This window comes from Watersipora subatra, chromosome 1, assembly GCF_963576615.1.
Source record: "Watersipora subatra chromosome 1, tzWatSuba1.1, whole genome shotgun sequence".
Lineage (NCBI taxonomy): Eukaryota > Metazoa > Bryozoa > Gymnolaemata > Cheilostomatida > Watersiporidae > Watersipora > Watersipora subatra.
The window spans coordinates 827,716-847,127 of NC_088708.1; the positions used below are offsets into that span (position 1 = coordinate 827,716).

Genomic DNA, 19,412 nt, shown 5'->3' on the forward strand with positions numbered 1-19,412 from the left:
CAGATCTGTTTGGATATGGAAGGATAGGTGAATGGCTGTGGCTAAGGCTTGCTGTCCGTAATAACTGTTTAAACTGCAATAGTTGTCACACGCGCATGAAGATCATTGCCTGCTGACATGAGACTCTTACTAGAAAGGAAGGATGAACACGTGAGGTAAGACAAAAATTCTGTAGTAACATGTGTAAACATCTGTTAAATTGTGTATGCCGGTATGACTAGGAAGGATGGTTGATGCTCTGATTGTGCAAGGCTCATGTGTAAGGCGTTGAGGACTTGAGGCCGCATTATGCACACCGCAGGCTGTAGAGCATCCCCTACCTGTACATGTATTTGTTTAGCCTACTTAATGATTCTTGGTTTTCACCACTGCTATTGATATCCTTATTCACATAACTGTGGCCACGCAGCAAATAACAGAGAGGGAAAATGTTGAGGCACTGAGGTGATAATATTATGTCAATTTCCTATTTTTCCTTCTTTTGGTGTGATCTGAATGATCTCTACCATGGTTAGTATTAATAGTCAGTAATCTCTACTATGGTTAGTATTAATAGTCAGTAATCAGTACAATGCTTAGTATTAATAGTCAGTAATCTCTACTATGGTTAGTATTAATAGTCAGTAACCTCTACAATGGTTAGTATTAATAGTCAGTAATCTCTACTATGGTTAGTATTAATAGTCAGTAATCAGTACAATGCTTAGTATTAATAGTCAGTAATCTCTACTATGGTCAGTATTAATAGTTAGCTGTCGCTATTCCTTTCAGCATCTACGGTAGTCACTATGATTACCCAAAGTCAGGATCCCTCGGGATGGGCCACATTGATAAGTTATCAGACAATGCTAGCAACGGCTCCTGCAACAATCCAGCCAATTACAAGCAATGAAAAGATAAGTCAGAGGAAACCAAGTTTGTATATTTAGAAGATACAATGGCAAAACTACAATAGAAAACCTTATAAATCAATCTTATAGAAAAAGTTAACATCGTGTACAGAGAAACTAGACTATCATTTTAATGCTGTATGTGATCCTGTAAGTTTTGCGTGTCTTCGGAAAAAAGATCTTGGAACACTATGAAGAAGTTAGGTACGAACATAACAGTAGCATAATTAATGTTCTAGAGATGAAGTTGCAGTCACATGACAATATTTCATGGAACAAGACAACTTGGTCGTACTACCAGCATGGACAAAATAGAAAAGAGAGTTAGTCACTGGTAGCAGTAGCATAGTTGTAGACTGAGGCGGCCAGAGTTCCCGCTACCAAACCAGTAGCCCCAAGTTGCAATGGGCCATAAGCGGCACTGGACACTGCGCCGGCGAGTACACCTGCACTAAGTCCAATGTACGACGTCGTGTCCACTCTGACCTGAGTTCTGTTGTGTCGTAACCGATAGGATCTGTCATAGAAAGCGTATTCCATATCGACATCTTGATCACTTCCCTGAAATACCACAGCAAGAATGACCTTGAGTAAGGATGACCAAATATATGAAAGAAACAATGGAGACACGCATATTCATAGCCTGTCTTGACAAACTGTTGTTTTTGCGGAGTTGTCCCCGTCGAGCGGGCGAGCAACACAACAGCTTGTCACAAGGCGTACTGCACCTGATGCATCAGCTGGACTTATAGGGAGTTGTTCTCTTCCGTCTATGCGGCTTAGTTGCGATGTTATATCGGTCGCTCCATTGGTAATCATAACTGATTTCACGCAAAAATTTATGTAGAAAAAATAAGATTACAACGTTTAACCAAAGACTGTTGGTTGTTTACAACTCTGTTGTAAACTTTAGTAAAACTTAGGAATAAATTAAATTGAAAATAAATCCATAAGAACAAATAAAACTGACTGATACAAAAATAGAAATTAAACTGACTAAGCGCACAAATAACGACATGTTTAGTCGCTGTTGTTGCCTAAGTTCTCAAGTTCTACTAAAGTTTACCGCAGAGACTGGTCGCTGGTTAAACGTAATCTTATTTTTTTCTACATAAATCTTTGCGCTAAATCCGTTACGATTACCATTGGAGCGACCGACATAACATCGCAACTAAGCCGCATAGACGGAAGAGAACAACTCCCTATAAGTGCAGTTGATGCATCAGGTGCAGTACGTCTTGTGACAAGCTGTTGTGTTGCTCGCCCGCGCGACGGGGACAACTCCGCAAAAACAACAGTTTGTCAAGACAGACTAGCATATTCAGTGTGTAGGTAGAGGTGGTGATAGAGATACAAAGCTAGTATAACATAGACTACATGAACAGAGGTATAGAGAAGACAGTGTGTAGGTAGAGGTGGAGATAGAGATACAGAGCTAGTATAACATGGACTTCATGGACAGAGGTATAGAGGAGACAGACAGTGTGTAGGTAGAGGTGGTGATAGAGATACAGAGCTAGTATAATATAGACTACAAGAACAGAGGTATAGAAGAAACAGGCAGTGTGTAGGTAAAGGTGGTGATAGAGATACAGAGCTAGTATAACATGGACTATATGAACAGAGGTATAAAGGAGACGGACAGTGTGTAGGTAGAAGTGGTGATAGAGATACAGAACTAGTATAATATGGACTACATGAAAAGAGGTATAGAGGAGACGGACAGTGTGTAGGTAGAGATGGTGATAGAGATACAGAGCTAGTATAATATGGACTACATGAACAGAGGTATAGAGGAAACAGACAGTGTGTAGGTAGAGGTGGTGATAGAGATACAGAGCTAGTATAACATGGACTACATGAACAGAGGTATAGAGGAGACAGACAGTGTGTAAGTAGAGGTGGTACTTTGCAATGATTCATGCTAGATATTGACAATGAGATATAATGATACACGGATGCCAAACCACTAGATAGAACATGATAAACATGTGGGACAACACTTTGACCTAGAAACATGTCATAGCTACACATCTGATGACACTTGATATACATGTGTATGTAGTGTATGAGAGTTATAGCAAATATAGTTACTGGAAACGCATGACTATACCATAAGGTTTGTCAAGTGTCAAGGTCATTCTCCAACAGAAGCTTAGATGTAATCGGGCTGACTATAGCGAATAACAACCAGCTAAAATCGCACGCTACAATGTAATATCACAAATATTGAACAATTAAGCCAGCAGTTGTTAAATCATAAAAACTTCTTCAAAAGCTGTTGTAAAATAACGTAGTCAAACGAGTCAAGAGATACACTATCAGGCTGGGTTTGTACTTAATGCTACAGACATTTTGAAGACCGATTGTGTTTTTCAGACACGAAAAATGGAGGATATAGGTCGCCCTAAAAAACAATTGGTCATTACACAATGTATGAACATTCACTGAAGCAATATCTAAAGAGGTCAAGGATGCAATTGCACATACAAGGACATGATAGTTTGCTTGAAAATTATCTGTGAGTAACGATTTAAGATAATCGACATGCTAGGTTGCCAAAGTAGACATGAATGATGATCACAAACCACCCTTTTGGCCCACTTTACTGCATACGTTACTAAGTGAACGCCAGACGTTGCCCAGATAATAAAAAGTCTTTGAACAAAAATCTATTTTAATTTAACACAACATTTACCATTTGAACTTTTAACTTTCATATCATGAGAAAAGTGTTTTTGTGCAGCTCAAATGAATTAAGAAAAATATAAAAGACTGTAAATGCTTTAAAACCTTTTCAAACAACTGTAACTTTTCAAGTTCATAGCATGAAAAAAGTGTTTTATTGAAATAAAATAGGAAGAAAATAAAAATGTAAATGTGAAATCATTAGAGAGTAATGGCTAAATATAGTCTATTTCGCTACGATTACAATCAAAAATTATTTGGTATACAATTATATGATTTCAGTTCGTTTCAGTGTTAGCATCATAAAGCGAAAATATCGTATAGACGTACAGAGTGGTATAGAAATATAGTAATTATCTAATGCAATCACCTCCTGCTTAAAATCATCAAATTCATAATCATTAAACATTAGTAACAAAACAATATGTTAACCTTAGTAACTATAGTTACCTACAATATGTAAACCTTAGTAACTATAGTTACCTACAATATGTAAACCTTAGTAGCTATAGTTACCTACAATATGTTAACCTTAGTAACTATAGTTACCTACAATATGTTAACCTTAGTAGCTATAGTTACCTACAATATGTAAACCTTAGTAGCTATAGTTACCTACAATATGTAAACCTTAGTAACTACAGTTACCTACAATATGTAAACCTTAGTAGCTATAGTTACCTACAATATGTAAACCTTAGTAACTACAGTTACCTACAATATGTAAACCTTAGTAACTACAGTTACCTACAATATGTAAACCTTAGTAGCTATAGTTACCTACAATATGTAAACCTTAGTAGCTATAGTTACCTACAATATGTAAACCTTAGTAGCTATAGTTACCTACAATATGTTAACCTTAGTAACTATAGTTACCTACAATATGTAAACCTTAGTAGCTATAGTTACCTACAATATGTAAACCCTAGTAACTACAGTTACCTACAATATGTTAACCTTAGTAACTATAGTTACCTACAATATGTAAACCTTAGTAACTATAGTTACCTACAATATGTAAACCTTAGTAACTACAGTTACCTACAATATGTAAACCTTAGTAGCTATAGTTACCTACAATATGTAAACCTTATTAACTATAGTTACCTACAATATGTAAACCTTAGTAGCTATAGTTACCTACAATATGTAAACCCTAGTAACTACAGTTACCTACAATATGTTAACCTTAGTAACTATAGTTACCTACAATATGTAAACCTTAGTAACTATAGTTACCTACAATATGTAAACCTTAGTAGCTATAGTTACCTACAATATGTTAACCTTAGTAACTATAGTTACCTACAATATGTAAACCTTAGTAGCTATAGTTACCTACAATACCTTTAGCGCATTTTGTGGTTAAGGTCTGCAAGAAATGTAACATTACAATGTACTACGGTGCAGAGTTCTCACCTTAGAGGCAGACGCGTAACATAAATGCTGAATCTAACTTATATGAATTTAGCTTATAACTTATATGAATTTAGCTTACTAAACACATACTTGAAGGAAGTTTTAGCATGTATTTTAGTAAACTTCAAACTTGTAACTGAAATTTTATCACTTAATTGTTTGCGAATACGTATTTACTATAACGGATAACGCTGAACTGAGAACTGAGCGGCAAAATAGCGCGTCGAAATTTTTGTTATTTCGACGTAATCAGTACAACAATCACTAAATTGTAATTTCAAAAGAAATTATTGTTGATGTCGAATGAAGAAGAACGAATTCGCCCTAGTATGGCTACGACGAAAAAGCATCGTGTTTCATAGAGTTAGGCAAAAAATATTATATGACAGAGGCATTGTAACGCTTGGGCGCAATGTATCAATTAATACGCCATTTAGCGTATGCAATCGAGAAAAGGATATACAGTATATGATATGAGCGATTGAATTTTAAGGACTGTGTAGCTCAGTGGTAAACTGCATGGTTAGAAACTTACAGTTGCAATCGGCTAGAATTCTAATCCAGCACGTAGTGAGCTTTTCATTATAAGATTTACATAGCTATCACTGGACAAACAGATATCTGAACAGATGATGAAAAACTTTGAGGTTTATCTATATAGACTAAGGTACTAAGGACATATGATTACAGTAGATTATTATCGACAACTCATACTACAAACTATTATTTCAGTTCCATATAGTTGAGCACTTGCTGAGCACCTGTATCACGCGTCACTCTGCCTTTCACATGTACTCGTACAATAAGGATGGATATTTATTAAGTATTGTATAAACTTGTATATCAGCATCAAATGCAATACTGTATTCATATCTGCTGTGTGTGTGCGGTAAATGTGTTGTCTTGGCACACTTCGACAGTACTATTAAAATAATACTTTCCAATTAGCAAAGGAGATGTAGTAAAAGTTTGTAACCTAGGTTGGGCACAACCAATGAGTTAGACTCAGACATCTAGGCCCAATACCAAAATTCATAATCGACTAAATAGAGAGAAAAACAAGACAACATACTTGAAGCCTCTAGCTACGTGTATGATGATCTTACAAGCTCGCTTAAGCAGTGCGGATAACAAAAACAGCCAGACATGGAAATGAGCTCATTTCACTTATTTCAATTTCAACACCATTTAAACAGCATCGCTATTTTAACATTTCAATACAAATGGTTATATGAGAGATCACTGCATTATCCCCAAAGTAGGATATAACCAGTTTCCTATAAACTTGGCCAATAACTTGCATAATGAAATGGGCGGGATGCATGATAAAAGTATGATATGACTATGTATTCTTATAGCCATGATATGACGATGTATTCCTATAGCCATGATATGACCATGTATTCCTATAACCATGATATGACCATGTATTCCTATAGCCATGCTATGACCATGTATTCCTATAGCCATGCTATGACCATGCATTCCTATAGCCATGATATGACCATGTATTCCTATAGCCATGATATGACGATGTATTCCTATAGCCATGCTATGACCATGTATTCCTATAGCCATGCTATGACCATGTATTCCTATAGCCATGATATGACCATGTATTCCTATAGCCATGATATGACCATGTATTCCTATAGCCATGCTATGACCATGTATTCCTATAGCCATGATATGACCATGTATTCTTATAGCCATGATATGACCATGTATTCCTATAGCCATGCTATGACCATGTATTCCTATAGCCATGATATGACAATGTATTCCTATAGCCATGCTATGACCATGCATTCCTATAGCCATGATATGACCATGTATTCCTATAGCCATGATATGACCATGTATTCCTATAGCCATGCTATGACCATGTATTCCTATAGCCATGCTATGACCATGTATTCTTATAGCCATGATATGACCATGTATTCCTATAGCCATGATATGACCATGTATTCTTATAGCCATGATATGACCATGTATTCTTATAGCCATGATATGACCATGTAATCTTATAGCCATGATATGACCATGCATTCCTATAGCCATGATATACCATGTATTCCTATAGCCATGATATGACCATGTATTCCTATAGCCATGATATGACCATGTATTCCTATAGCCATGATATGACCATGTATTCCTATAGCCATGCTATGACCATGTATTCCTATAGCCATGATATGACCATGTAATCTTATAGCCATGATATGACCATGCATTCCTATAGCCATGATATACCATGTATTCCTATAGCCATGATATGACCATGTATTCCTATAGCCATGCTAGACCATGTATTCTTATAGCCATGATATGACCATGTATTCCTACAGTCATAATATGACTGTGTATTCCTATAGCCATGATAAACTAAACATATGCTCGATAAACCACAGAAGCTAGAATATTCGAAAAACTACTGAAATAAAGGCAACATTGCTCTCACCTTAACCTGCGCCATTCTGGCGTATGTAGCCAAAACACCTGCAGGCAGACCGAGAAGCATCCCATTTCTACCTCCATTCAGAAATCCTTTGACAGGGCACTTGCCTGGCCTGACAGCTCCTAGACCAGCACCAGCCATGCAGCCAATAATTGCAAAAGCCTGGGCAAACTTCGTAGTTACATGAACATACAGCTCTGCCTGTATATAAGTAAAAATGCAATTATTATCGATAAAAAAAGTGTACAATCACCATTAGGACATTTAGAGACCATTCGGCCGTACACGAAATGCCAGTTAATTATTAAACACAACACCACCGTTCAAAATAGTTCTAGATTTATTCATGTGTTTTGTGGATTTATTCCTAGATTTATTCATTATGGTCCCGCGTGATCATAATCTGTACTTATGTTTTCTGTAACAGCACAATTCAATATTTGCAACGGCATGAGACATTTGACAGAAAATTTAGAAGCAACACTTGAATCCATTTGATCTAGAAACAATACGGTATAGTGAATTACTAGTACTAGGGTTACAGTATGGTATAGTGTACTACTAGTACTAGGGTTACAGTATGGTACAGTTAACTACTAGTACTAGGGTTACAGTATGGTACAGTTAACTGCTAATACTAGGGTTACAGTATGGTACAGTTAACTGCTAGTACTAGGGTTACAGTATGGTACAGTTAACTGCTAGTACTAGGGTTACAGTATGGTACAGTGTACTACTTGTACTAGGGTTACAGTATGGTACAGTGTACTACTTGTACTAGGGTTACAGTATGGTACAGTGTACTACTTGTACTAGGGTTACAGTATAATATAGTGTACTACTTGAAGTCCTGATATAGTATCTGAACTAGTGATGAGCATAGCAGTTTTAACGCATACATGCAAAATATACAAACATACACTTAACTGTATACATATAAGAATAAGCTGCGTGTACGAGGGCACATATAGGGCAAGCAGCTCCATACCTTTGCATGAGGAACTGCTTTCATGCTCTCTTCATCTACCTTGAACCCCACCATGTTTTTAAGGTAAGGATATTTGACGGTTGGAACAGACTCATCAGACATGTTGCTAGTGAAACTCTGAAATAAGCAGACATACAGACAGCAAGTCAACAACAAGACTCTCCATCTACAATTAGTAAGCAATGAAAATGTGAGTAACAATATGCATGAATGCACTACCATGTATGTTATTATGCCATTGTAAGAAGAAAAGATTGGTCACTATATTATAATTCTGTTTATTCCCTTTTATCACTGTTAGCTGACTCAATACATTACAGATCTACTACAGATCTACATGGGAGAATTTACCCTTTCAATATGTACCTGATACCATACTGACAGTCCATTGTATTAATTCTGTGTACAGTACCAGCATATAATGTGCAAAAAATAGCCTAAGTGTTTGTTTTTCTATAGCAGATATATGTGTTGTAGATAGTCAAGTTTTACCTTAGTACGAGATCGACAAGTCTGACAATTATTCGTTTTATACTTGATGTCATCGAGGTTTAAATATTTCCTATTAACCAACACTGTTTGCTGCTGGTATGCAATCATTTGTGCCTAGTTGAAGCTAATAAGGTCTGAGACTATTTGACAAGCTTAATGAGCGATAGATTTAATTTACGATAGTAAGCTATAACTGTACACAAAAATACTATGACCATTCAAAAATTTTAATTAAAAAATGGTTACCAAAACACTGCTGATATGGACCATACCATACACGAGGGCCATTTAATCAATAAGGTGAATTGGTTTACAAAAAGTGTTCTATTATAAGTAGAAAACTACAATGTTTCAATTTTTAAACATAATTTCAATGCGATGACACAAACTTTTGCCATTGCAGTAGCAGCTTTTGAATGCCCTACACATAGAAATTTTTAGATTGAACTTTTAGAAGGTCGCTCACTGCAATCTTAACCTCATCATCACAATCGAAATAGGTTCCCCTCAGAAACTCATTTACAAGCCAAAACAGGTAGAAGTCAGATGATGCAAGAACAGAACTGTAGGGAGGATGTGGTAGGAATTCCCAATGAATTTGGTTGGTCGTTTCTGTTGTTCTAGCTGCTGTATGGGGTCTAGCATTGACTTGATGAAAGATAGCCCCCAACTTAATGCGAACCTCGGTTTATTCTCTACACCTTTCTTAACCTGTTTCAAAAGCACACATTGGATGGTATTGCTGACAGTGGAGCTTTCTCATGATAGGAATTATTGATAGGTCCCAAAAAACACAGAAAGCATGACTTTACGGATAGACTGCAGTGACTTGAACTTTTTGTTGTGAGGAGATTCGCTATGTTTCCACTGCATTGACAGGTGTCTGGATTCCGGTTCTTAGTGCCAAATTCAAGTCTCATCACAAGTGGAAATCTTTCTAAAGAACCCATTATCTTCTTTCACATTGAAAAAGGTTCTGTTGTCACAACACAACCCTGTTCTGTCTGTGCTCTTGAGTCAGTTGTCTGGGAACCCGCAGACAGCTGACTTTAGAGTAAGCCAGGTCCTCAAACAATTTTGTAGACTGTAGCAACTGACTAAACAACTTTCTTTGCAACATCCTCCATGATTACTATTCTCTCAGACATGAACAAGCCCATTAACTGCTTCAATCATATTAGTGATTATCACATCAACAAGTCTACCTGATCTCTCTTCATCATCAACACTTTTCCTGCCTTCTCTAAACAATTTTGCCTATTTGTAGACTTTTTTGACTAAAATGTCTTTTGCATAAACATTCACTATTCGCCTGTAAACCTCACTGGATTCACACCCTTCTGCTACCAAAAATTTAATAACTAATCTCTGTTCAATTCTGGAGCATACGTCTTGGTCAGCCATTCTAGTCTCGACGTAGTCGGCAATAAAACTATGCCAACATAAATAAATTTTTATGTGTTGATTTACACAGACATTAACTCCGCCATACCCCAGTTGATTTGTTCTAATAGTCTAAAGTAAGATTCCCTTTTATCTAGGTTTCAAGGTTCTGGGCAAATTACCTCTCTGGCTCGGTTGCTCTTGGTTGATTTAGCACCATATGTTTTTACAATCATGAGCATTTGCAATCATCTCAACATGACATGAGAGATATGTTGAAAAACATGGTTTTTCTCATTTCATGTCAAAAATATTCCATCTGTGTGCTATGAAGGCACCCGCTGTAACAGCTCACAAAGGCAACTAACCACAACTGTCACACTGAAAACTGCAACAGCCTACAAAGGCAACTAACCATAACTGTCAGACACAGAAAACTGCAACATCCCCCAAAGGCAACTAACCACAATTTTCAGACACTGAAAACTGCAACAGCCTACAAAGGCAACTAACCATAACTGTCATACACTGAAAACTGCAACAGCCCACAAAGGCAACTAACCATAACTGTCAGACACTGAAAACTATAAAATCATCTCATGACACAATTTAGTTGAACAGAAAAGCCGTGCTACTAGTAAACTCGACGATGTTGACTGTTTTACCAATCCCACCTATATTGCAACAGCAGATCTGGTAACCTCTAGTTGAAGTCTTCTATTTTATTTATACTCATAAACTGTGGCTTCAATTTCTTTTGAGTATTTGCATGCATTTTACCCTTTTACAAATGACTACCCAAACAGACTTATAAAGATTCCAATACGCTATGGCTTTCCATAATAATGGGCAAGATAAGACAACTCATAAACTATATTTGTTAAAATGCTTATCAATTTTAAAATGGTTTATAATGTAATTCACCACCAATCTGACAGCTGTAATAATAAAAAAACTAGCTGTGTTGTTTCAGTGTTTTAGCTAAGGGATTAATGACTACTAACCAAGATATAATTCTACTGTCACGTGCAGGGATGATATTAAGATATGAAGGCGGTATATCACCTATAAGCTGAAATAGTTTATAATTGTGAAGTCAAGAAATATTGCAGTCATCATTTTTCATACACTACTATAATTTAAAGCAAGTATACTACTGGTATTCCGCCATTTCATAATCTTCTCAAGCTTATTTTAGGTCAGCAAGTAATACGACTTTTGGTTTCAGTGGTTTAAGGAGACATCATTTATGAAATTGCAAACGATTTGTGGAAGCTTTGAGATAGCTAAGTTTCACAATGTTGCATACAAGAATTTTCAGACAAATCAATTATTACTTAGACTTCTGAGCTTGATGTTCTTTCTTGAAAATTGAATGCTCTTGTGGACGAGATTCTGTCACAGCGCATTGATAATTCAATTTACCAAGAATAAAACAAATTGCAAGGGCGCAAATAATATATACAAATAATAAGCGACTGCTTGAAAATACTGCCTGGTCACTGAATGCCAAGCATCATTAAACCAAGACTTTGAAAACTAGTAGACCAATTTTTATTTTGATTACAAAATAAGAATCAGCATGTCTGATTTACATGTGAAAAAACAAGAACGCTGTTCGTGGCCGTTATGGTTTAAAGTATAATAAAACATATACACCATGGATATCCAATAAAAATTAAGAGATTGCTTAGCAATTAGTTTATTCACACTTAAAATCTAGTGTTTCGTCTCAAAAATGACAAACTAATAATTAATGTGGTTATTTTTATCTTGCCAAAAGCTTTTTACCTAGAAGCAATTAATAGATTTTGAAATTACTAGTTTACATGACAAGAAGACGAATCATCTCTAAGACAACTGATTTCCTTAAACGTGATTAATTAGAGTAATAAGTCCAAAGTGACCGCTATTAATAAATGGCTAAAGATACCAACATTAACAACATCAAGCATCCGTCACTGTCAAAACCTTTAATCTGCCCAGTGTCCAACATTTGCTAAAATAAAAATACTTTTCCGTGATGACACCGTGTGCCGATTGTGCCCAAAATTAAAAAATCAGAAAAGTAAGAGATCAATACAGAGTAAAAAAACTAGCAAAATAGGTATTGTTGGATCTATTGCTGTTCTATGTTATGTACACACGAAGCCTAAAAGCTTGCCTAACAAAAGCCAATAATTTTCACCAAACTATAAGAAACTAAGATGTAACCAAAATCTTGATAATAACAATGATATACAGCCCCCTGTATATCATTGATAATAAACACATAAGCAAAACGTACGCGCTCTTTTTGGTATAGTAACGTCAAAGGATTGTGTAATGTTTATAGAATATGAAAATTACAGCTAAGGGAAAATATTCAGTAAAACCGAAAAAGCTTGCAAATAGTTGCCTTAATAATCCTGTCCTTCGTTATTGTGATGAGTAAACTTTAGTATGAACTTCCTACAATGACCGCTTGTAATCGAATGAATCTCACATATCCATGAGCAAGCATAATAATGAGCTAAACACGCAAGGAAAATACTCCAACATTGCATAATGAGACAATGTGGCCACAAGTGATAATAAAAACACAGAGGTAAATTTAGTGCTAAGGTAACGAAACAACAATATTATGTAATACTAATATATAGGAACACAATAGACTCGCACAAAGCGGATTAAGAAGTAGGGATAAACATGCTGTGTACAACTTTACTACATCATGCAATATACAAATATTTAGCCACAGCTATGATCTAACTGTGAAGCCATGTATGAAATAACAAATAATGCTAAATTTTTAAAATGTAGCCAACGCCACCCGTCGACTCGACAACTCGCGGTTTCAACTCGCTCACTACTAGCCGGCTTTCTACCTTCTTTAGCTTTTACAGATCTTAAAAACTTTCGGTACACAAAGTTTGTGAATGGTCGGATTTTGAGCGCCAATCTTTAAAGAACTTTTTACCACGACCTTTAAACCCAGAGAGTAGGCGGAGATTAAAAAAAAAGAGGCGCAAGCCTAATAGTCCAGCTGTACATGTAATGCTAAATTGTAAAATAGCAGAAAACGGTTAGCAGAAGTTTTTTTGATTACTTTAAAATAATTAATCAAACATAAAATAACTAAACTAAAACTTTTAAAAAATAAAAATTTGCCATTTCTAATAAAAATGTTAAAAATACAGTTGTACTATTTTGCAACGCGCAGTCATGATTTTATAATTACTACGCCCTGTTAAACTATGAGTGATCTGGTTTGTCATTATTAAAGAAAGTAGTGCGTACAGGCCCGTCTTCCTTGGAGCGGATGGGCGGCTGAGCTGCCCTAACTTTTTAGTAATTTTTAACGGCTATGTACTAAGAATTGCAGCCTAAGCTCATTCACTTGGAATTTCCAATTACGTACTAATTGCGAGCGCTAAGTTGCGCTCTAGTGCAACTAGCGATGAGGCTCACTAATCTAGTACACTTGTATTGGTTTTGCCTGCCACTAATGCCACTATGCAGTGAGTGAGAGATCATTTTCTGCATTGAAGCACTATCGGTCAGGCTCGTCTAAATAATCTTCTAATATTACAAATATATACTAATATTACAAATATATAAAGATGTTGAAGTACACGTAGATACAGAATCAGTTGTGAAAGATTTCTGCCATGGACACATTGACAGAACAAAAGCTATTGCAATAAAGAAGTAATAGCTCTTGTTCATTCAATGTTTTTTTTTATTACAGAAATCTGTATTGTCATGAGTTTTATATCGCTCGTTAAATAAAGAGAATGTTTTGCCTACCATGAACCATAAGCAATATATTTATGTAGATTTCGATGTTTACAATTGATTGCATGTATGCATGCTTTAAGGGTTGTTGATGCCTAAAAGGTCCAGAGCTCTTAAGCACTGCCCTGTATCTCGTTGAAGAGGGGGGCTAACACCGCCCCCTAAACCCCCAAGTGTCCATAACTAGTCGCCTAACATTTGCAGCCCCAACTTGCAACCAGGGAATACAGGCCTGAGTGTGTAGGCTGCATGCATGCTTGCAAGTTGAAATGGAAAAAAAGGCTGCTACCTCATATGCTTTTCACTGTCTGAAATAAAAAAATGACAACTGTAACTTGATTGTTTTATCATCCAAGCGGCTCAGCACTGCTGAGTCATATGCTCAGCAATATATTAACTATCATATTGAGCCACAAAAGAGTTTATCCAGAATCTATTTGCAAAGATCTTCTAAGGAACTGAAAGCATCATCATCTTCTACTACCACCAACACCTCTCAATATGATATCACTATCAGCTGCCATGAGAAATGCTACAGCTATTTCACTCACACAAAAAACATTACAATCAGTTCAAAGGAGAACTGAAGAGAGTTGAGTAATACTATCTCAAACAACAATCTGGCACAGTTTAGTTTTGTAAATTTTGCTACACTAGAAGAGGATCAGATGTTTGTTGTTCTAGTTAAGGCTTATGTATATACCTATAAGATGCAACTGTTTTACGCAGAGTACACAAAAGTCTAGTGTGTTTGTGTAGAATGATAAGTTCTTAAAAATAAATAAAACAACTATAACTTTCAAACTTCATATCATGAGAGAAAGGTTTTGTGCAGGACAACTATGAATTAAAAATAAAAGAAACAACTGTAAAGGTTATCAAACCACTGTAAATTTAAAATTTCATAACTTTCAGCAACGTGTAAGGTTGTTTGAAACCTGAAATAATTTTTCTTCTTAAAATAAGATTATGTAAATTTATTTTTAATTTAGTGGTCCTGAACAAAACCTTTTCCTCATGATATAATGTTTAAAAGTGACAGCTGTTTGAAAAAGTTTAAAAACTTCTACAGTTGTTTTTATTTTCTATCTTAATTAACTACACAGAACACTTTTCTCATGATATGTAGCTTGAAAGTTAGAGTAGCAAATGTTGTTATGTGTTAAATAAAAATAAATTTTCTGTCCAATAACTTTTTTATTGTAACCATTTAATTGTATTAATTTTTCATTGAAATCATAGCTAAACAGATTATATTTAGCCATTGCTTGCTAATGATTTCACATTTACATTTAAACACATTTACAGTGTTATTTTTCATCGTAATTTATTTCAACAAAACACTTCTTTCATTACGTGAAATTTAAAAATTGTAGTTCTTTGAAAAATCTTGAAAACTTTTACAGTTGTTTTGTTTTTCCTCTTAATTTATTTGGACTGCATAAAAATGTTTTTTCATGATATGAAGTTTAAAAGTTAAAATAGTAAATGTTGTATACGGTATGTTAAATAAAAATAAATTTTCTGTCCAGAGACTTTTTTATTACCAGGGCAAAGCCGGGTAGTACTGTTTAATAATTAAATCCTATAATCAAGTTATCAATATGTATGTATTGTTATTTATCAAATCTCAATAAAAACCACCATTATTTGTTGAAGTTGTCTCCCTTGTGGCTGTAGAAAATACATTTAATAGCATAATGCATCTATTCACTTGTGTAATAGTTCAGTGACTAGGTATGAAATACATTGATATAATCACCTTGTATATAAAAAAAGTTAAATAGTTGTTTAAAAGCCTTTAGGTCACCTTAGACTGCCATGCACACATTACAGGTGTAAATGGCAAATGTCGCCGCCAATAAATTTGACGCTGATTGAGTATTGGCAAGGTTGGCCATTCTGACAAAATGAATTTCGAAAGACGTACATTACAGCTATCTTTTGAAACAGTCAAACCCTGTTCTGCTTTTGGTTTTTTAAACTAAAATAAATTCAACAATTCAGCATCACAGGAACTGGACTATGAGTGGAAGAGTGACTAACTCACTGAATTATGGTATAAGATAGTTTTTGTAAGATCACAGCCTACGAGTTCTAGTCGGTTTGAAAAATGTGTAGCTGTGTTGGCGATTATAGTACATTCCATAGTTATGATACTTACTTATTATAGTTATTATTATTGTTATACTCATTATTCCATAGTTAGTTACTATAGTTACATTATAGTACACAATTTATTTCTGTATACATTCAGCAACCGAGTTAAGAACTGCGGGCTAGACACTCACAAATACTGGTGGTTATCTTTTAAAATTTCACCCTAAATTATACCCTACCCATGGAATGGCATTGGCCTATCTAAACCAATGAACTTCCAATAGTAATTAGAGAAATGGAAAATCATAGTTATTCAAAGAAAAAAACTCATTTATCTGCTGCAAATCAGTGTTTTGCCATTAATTGCTACCACTATGACAACCCTGAAACACGGAGGGTTAAAAATATATCATTTCAGGAGTGCGTTTAGCGTTTTATTCCTGCATTAGTAGCACTAGTACAGCAGTAGCTGTTTAGAAGAAGCTTGCTAGTAGCTGATTAGCAGCTTGCTTCTGTTACTACTCACAGCCAGCCTTTAGTGAACCTTTACCTGATTTTATTATTTTACACATCACTATCGTTGACTGTTTTTACTAGAATTAATCTGTGCTGGTTGATTCATCTTGGCTGATGTTGGAGACAAAGTAGGTCAGTACTGGTGCTGCTATATTCAAATAACAACAGTCTATGGCGCCTTACAGGGCCTCTCGTTCCGTGTTATCAACTCGAGTTGTTGAACTTGAGTTGCTGTTCAAAGAACTCGGCCTGGGTTTTTGATGAACTCGAGTTGTGTTACGCAAAACTAACCCGGGTTTGTAAAAAAGCAAAGTGAGTAATTGGGGTGTCTCATTTACAGATCTGCATTTGCGCATATTATATAAAATTTAATAATTGATTAACAATAATAAGAATATAAATACATATTTAAATTATATATATTGGCGATATTTGTGCATATGTATTTATATAGATATAAAGAGACAAAAACAATTGTAGAATGTAGAAAACAAACTGAAAAACAATCTACGTGAGGGCCGAGCCACTCCTTTTTCAAATGAAAAAAAGAGTTATCTTTCTGGAACCTGACAAGAAACTGAATGAACACCGAAAATAAACAAGCATAGAAATTATGTCAACGACATTTAATGACGCACCAAAAAAATTCCATATAAAAATATAGCTAGAGAAAATGAAATGAGTTGTTAAGTATGGCACCTTACGGTGCCCCCACAGTGCCTCGCGTTCCATGTTCTCAAGCCGAGTTCTTGAACTCGAGTTGCTGTTGAAAGAAGTCGACCTGGGTTTTTGATGAGCTTGAGTTGTGTAACTTGAGTTATATTTACAAACTCGAGTTTGTAAATATAACTCGAGTTGTACAACTCGAGTTACACAACTCGAGTTGAGAACACAGAATGTGAGGCACTTTAAGGCGCTGTAAACAGTCACTGTTCTTATAGATCAGGTGTGTCAGTTACATGGAACAAACTTTGTTAGTAACTGCAATCTTTATCATTATCACTAGAGCAAGTTTTTGTCAATAAAATGAACTTCTGTTGGTTGATAAGAATGTTTTAAAACGCTCAGAACATCCTGAATATCAAAGGTAATTTTTTTCTAGAAGGTTGTAAGTCAATCTGTCAATTTTTTTTGTCAATAAAAGTTTTCCCTAGTTATAACTGACTATAAGACCACAAATCATAATCTGTATGTTTGTTTAATAATTTGATTACCTAGTTTTCTTATGATCAGGTTTCCGAGTAAAGAGAAAGAACCAGAAAGATGGCATACATAGTGGACTGTTTCCAGGCAGCAGGAGATTCCCAGCAAAAATGCAACTCTATGTAGTGCCCACTTCAATGAGTCTATGATCAATAAGACTATTCAAATTGGGCAAATTTTACAAAGGCTGTACAAATTGTACGGTTTGCAGGCATTTACTAGTTAAATTTATTATAATTTATATATACTATAATGCTATTAGAGATTATATTTAGATCATCAGGAGATCTGGCTCATTAGCTTTTTATGCATAGGTCATAGGTCATAGGTCATAGGTCAGAATCACAAACTAATTTGATGGTCAAGTTTAATGTAAATAAGATTTATAGTTTGCTTTATATATGAATACAATTTGTACAGTTCGTAGGCATTTAGTTGTTTAATTTATTATATGATTTTTATATATAATGCTATTAGACATTGTATTAGCATCCGAGCATCGGGCTCATTTTCCATGCATAGATCATTTATGTTCCAAATCACAAATAAATTTTGTGGTCAAGCATACTTTAGTTAAGATTTATAGTTTGCTTTCGGTCTATTTCAACGAATATCACAAATCAAGATATATTGTGTGTTGGGACCTACTGGTGCAATAGCTAAAGCTAATCTAGGCTCGAGGCCAATTCAACCACTCCTCGAACAAAGCAATGTAGGCTGCAAGATTTTAGTCAAATGTATACAACAGTTTTGGCCAGTTTTCTGCTCTTGGTGATATAAACAACTATTGTGACCTCTTATTAGATAGTCAATAAGTTTTAAAGCTGAAGTTCACTGGGCTGGTAAGGTGAGCAATGCCAATGATACCTTTAAATCCAGTGGAAACATCTGTTGATAAGAAATGCAAATTATATAAAGCCGTATAGAGTTATCTGCGTTTTGTTGAAACCATGCCAATAGCCATCCATCTACAACAAAAACTTTGTTGTAGATGAATACAAGCCTATGAATCTGTCGATCTTTAGCTAGCTTGACTTTGATGTAAAGGTTAAATGATTCTGTAGCTCTTTAACTTGACTTTGATTTATAAGTTGATTAGGATTGGGGATGGATAAAAGCACCTACGAGCTCATTGAGATTAAATGCCGTACAACGTTGCTAGGTTACTACAAAGCGAGGCATAACCTTGTAGCACGGTTTGAGATGGCACTCAAATTGTTACACTTATAAATGACCTTGACCATTTATTCCAAGAGTAGTATAATTCAATGGACTCACTCATTGAACTCAGAACTCTGGAATGGCCAATGTCATTTGCGAGTCGGCAAATGGTCGGCGACATCCGGTCGGCGTCATGTTGAGTTAGCGTGTGAATTTTATGTTTTGGGGTTTCAAGTCCAATGGACTCTTATCACGCTTCCACTCAGGGCGCAACCTTATTTAGTCATGTGACTTAAAACTAGATCGTTACTTTGCGTACTCAATCGTG

General features: G+C 35.4%; 1 protein-coding gene and 1 long non-coding RNA gene across 2 annotated transcripts; one reads left to right on the forward strand and one right to left on the reverse strand.

Annotated features, from left to right (window-relative positions):
- Positions 1 to 86: 86 nt before the first annotated feature.
- LOC137385755 (uncharacterized) lies at positions 87 to 18,408 on the forward strand. Its single transcript, XR_010977799.1, has 3 exons — positions 87 to 155; positions 8,516 to 8,642; positions 17,954 to 18,408. It is a non-coding gene; the product is annotated as an uncharacterized lncRNA (long non-coding RNA).
- Positions 902 to 8,590, reverse strand: LOC137385752 (uncharacterized). The gene is made up of 3 exons (XM_068072291.1): positions 8,453 to 8,590; positions 7,468 to 7,665; positions 902 to 1,451 (listed from the first exon to the last, which is right to left on the reverse strand). Exons 1-3 carry the CDS (start codon positions 8,552 to 8,554, stop codon positions 1,215 to 1,217), a joined length of 537 nt encoding a protein of 178 aa, XP_067928392.1. The 5' UTR covers positions 8,555 to 8,590; the 3' UTR covers positions 902 to 1,214.
- Positions 18,409 to 19,412: the final 1,004 nt, after the last annotated feature.